The 2854-nt window shown below is 38.1% G+C and overlaps 1 protein-coding gene across 16 annotated transcripts in view; it reads left to right on the top strand.

The window, feature by feature from the left end:
• The first annotated feature begins 383 nt into the window (after positions 1–383).
• smoc1 (SPARC related modular calcium binding 1) overlaps positions 384–2854 on the top strand; it is a 139873-nt gene continuing 137402 nt past the window's right edge. For all 16 annotated transcript variants that reach the window (XR_006761546.1, XR_006761550.1, XM_045706584.1 and 13 more), the window contains exon 1: positions 384–851. Coding sequence is in view for 14 of the 16 variants with exons in the window: in XM_045706584.1 (XP_045562540.1) it covers positions 744–851 (108 nt within the window). In the remaining 2 variants the exon portion in view is untranslated. The remainder of the gene's footprint in view (positions 852–2854) is intronic.

Raw genomic sequence — 2854 nt, 5'->3', positions numbered from 1 at the left:
ATAACAGATAAAAACAGGTTGAGATAAACAAATAAAAAAAAGTTGGTCTGTCTGTCTGTCTGTCTGTCTGTCTGTCTGTCTGTCTGTCTGTCTGTCTGTCTGTCTGTCTGTCTGTCTGTCTGTCTGTCTGTCTGTCTGTCTGTCTGTCTGCCTGCCTGCCTGCCTGTCTGTCTGCCTGCCTGCCTGCCTGCCTGCCTGCCTGCCTGCCTGCCTGCCTGCCTGCCTGTCTGTCTGTCTGTCTGTTAGGGCCGTTTGTACTGGTGGGTGTGAGAAATTAGTCGTCTATTAACGGGGCGGAGTCTCCTTCCCTTGTTCGCAGCTGTTATTGGATCTACAAAGTGTCAGTCAATGCCGCTATTCCCCCCCCCGTTTATAAAGTCAGCTACAATTGATGCAGCGAACGGTACTTTAACCTGTAGTCTACAAATCAGGATAATCAGCTGGTCAGCACGCTGTGGATCAAATCTGTCACTATGGTGACCGTCAGCGCATAAAAATCCAGTCTACCGGTGACACTATGTGAATATACTGTCCATTCTCTCAGCATCTTCAATAAGCAACTAAAGGAACAACTGTGGAGGAGAGGGGTTGTTGTTGGTGGAAGCTCTTTCTTACCATTTACAAGTTTTTTTTTTGTTTGTTGGTGAAACGTGTTTTAGGCATCAGTCCCCAGTTGACTTGATAGTTTAAGAACGAACTCATTTACACAAACTCACTCTTTTTATAGTCAACTGCGACAGTCAATGATGTTCATCCGAAGCTTCGTTTTTGTAACTTTTTCTCATTATTTCGTACTTCTGTTGGTGTGTCTTCTCCCTCGGGCGTCCGCTCAGAAATCCACTGGTCCACGGGTGAGTTGCACATTTTACTTGTTGACAGTTTTTTTGAGTTATTGTTGCAGTTTTTTGCAAATGACATTAACCCTATCAAAACATCCATCCTTTATCTAAAAGATTCATTGTTGAATGATAGCGCTGGCTTTAAGTGTGTAGCCAAGGCAGCTCTTTCCATTTTATAAATTGAATATCAAAACTGACCCCGCAAATTAACTGGAAGCTTTTAGTGTCCTCCAAATAGTTTTTTTTGTTTGTCAAAATATGTTGACAGCGTAGCATGTAAATGATGACTGGCTTGTAAAAAAAAAAATAGGCATTTCTTTGTTGCCATATGTGATTTTACTCCAGCGCCTTAACACATTCCCCTTTGATTTAGTGGATACGTTCTCACAGGTGTCTGTCTACGGGTCAAGTTAGAGGAGCCGCTTTGCTTTGCATGTCTCAGGGCGATCATAGGGGGAAGGTTAGGCAAGGGTGGATATCAGGACGTTACAGAGAGGTAATAGACGACATGACATGGTGATGGTTCGTTCAGTAGCATACTGTAAGATCATACTAATAGTTAGTTCAGTAGCATACTGTAAGATCATACTGTAGTTTAGTTAGTTCAGTAGCATACTGTAAGACCATACTGTAGGTTAGTTAGTTCAGTAGCATACTGTAAGACCATACTAATAGTTAGTTCAGTAGCATACTGTAAGACCATACTAATAGTTAGTTCAGTAGCATACTGTAAGACCATACTAATAGTTAGTTCAGTAGCATACTGTAAGACCATACTAATAGTTAGTTCAGTAGCATACTGTAAGACCATACTAATAGTTAGTTCAGTGCATAGCATACTGTAAGACCATACTATTGTAGCTCTGTTACTATAGTTAGTTCAGTAGCATACTGTAAGACCATACTAATAGTTAGTTCAGTAGCATACTGTAAGACCATACTAATAGTTAGTTCAGTAGCATACTGTAAGACCATACTAATAGTTAGTTCAGTAGCATACTGTAAGACCATACTGTAGGTTAGTTAGTTCAGTAGCATACTGTAAGACCATACTAATAGTTAGTTTAGTAGCATACTGTAAGACCATACTAATAGTTAGTTTAGTAGCATACTGTAAGACCATACTAATAGTTAGTTCAGTAGCATACTGTAAGACCATACTAATAGTTAGTTCAGTAGCATACTGTAAGACCATACTGTAGGTTAGTTCGGTCGTAGCATACTGTAAGATCATACAGTAGGTTAGTTAGTTCAGTAGCATACTGTAAGACCATACTAATAGTTAGTTCAGTAGCATACTGTAAGACCATACTAATAGTTAGTTCAGTAGCATACTGTAAGACCATACTAATAGTTAGTTTAGTAGCATACTGTAAGACCATACTGTAGGTTAGTTCGTTTAGTAGCATACTGTAACATACTAGTAGTTAGTTTAGTAGCATACGCATACTAATAGTTAGTTTAGTAGCATACTACCATACTAATAGTTAGTTTAGTAGCATACTGTAAGACCATACTGTAGGTTAGTTCGTTTAGTAGTATCATACTCTGTAGTTAGTTTAGTGGTATCATACTCTGTAGTTAGTTTAGTGGTATCATACTCTGTAGTTAGTTTAGTGATATCATACTCTGTAGTTAGTTTAGTGATATCATACTCTGTAGTTAGTTTAGTAGTATCATACTCTGTAGTTAGTTTAGTAGTATCATACTCTGTAGTTAGTTTAGTGATATCATACTCTGTAGTTAGTTTAGTAGTATCATACTCTGTAGTTAGTTTAGTAGTATTATACTCTGTAGTTAGTTTAGTGATATCATACTCTGTAGTTAGTTTAGTAGTATCATACTCTGTAGTTAGTTTAGTGATATCATACACTGTAGTTAGTTTAGTGGGACCTGTAGTAGTATCATACTTTGTAGTTAGTTTAGTGGGACCTGTAGTAGTATCATACTTTGTAGTTAGTTTAGTGGGACCTGTAGTGATATCATACATTGCATTGCTGTGATTATTATTATCT

This window comes from Salmo salar, chromosome ssa01 (assembly GCF_905237065.1).
Source record: "Salmo salar chromosome ssa01, Ssal_v3.1, whole genome shotgun sequence".
Lineage (NCBI taxonomy): Eukaryota > Metazoa > Chordata > Actinopteri > Salmoniformes > Salmonidae > Salmo > Salmo salar.
The sequence above is the reverse complement of the archived record's forward strand: the minus strand, read 5'-3'. Positions and strand labels throughout refer to the sequence as shown.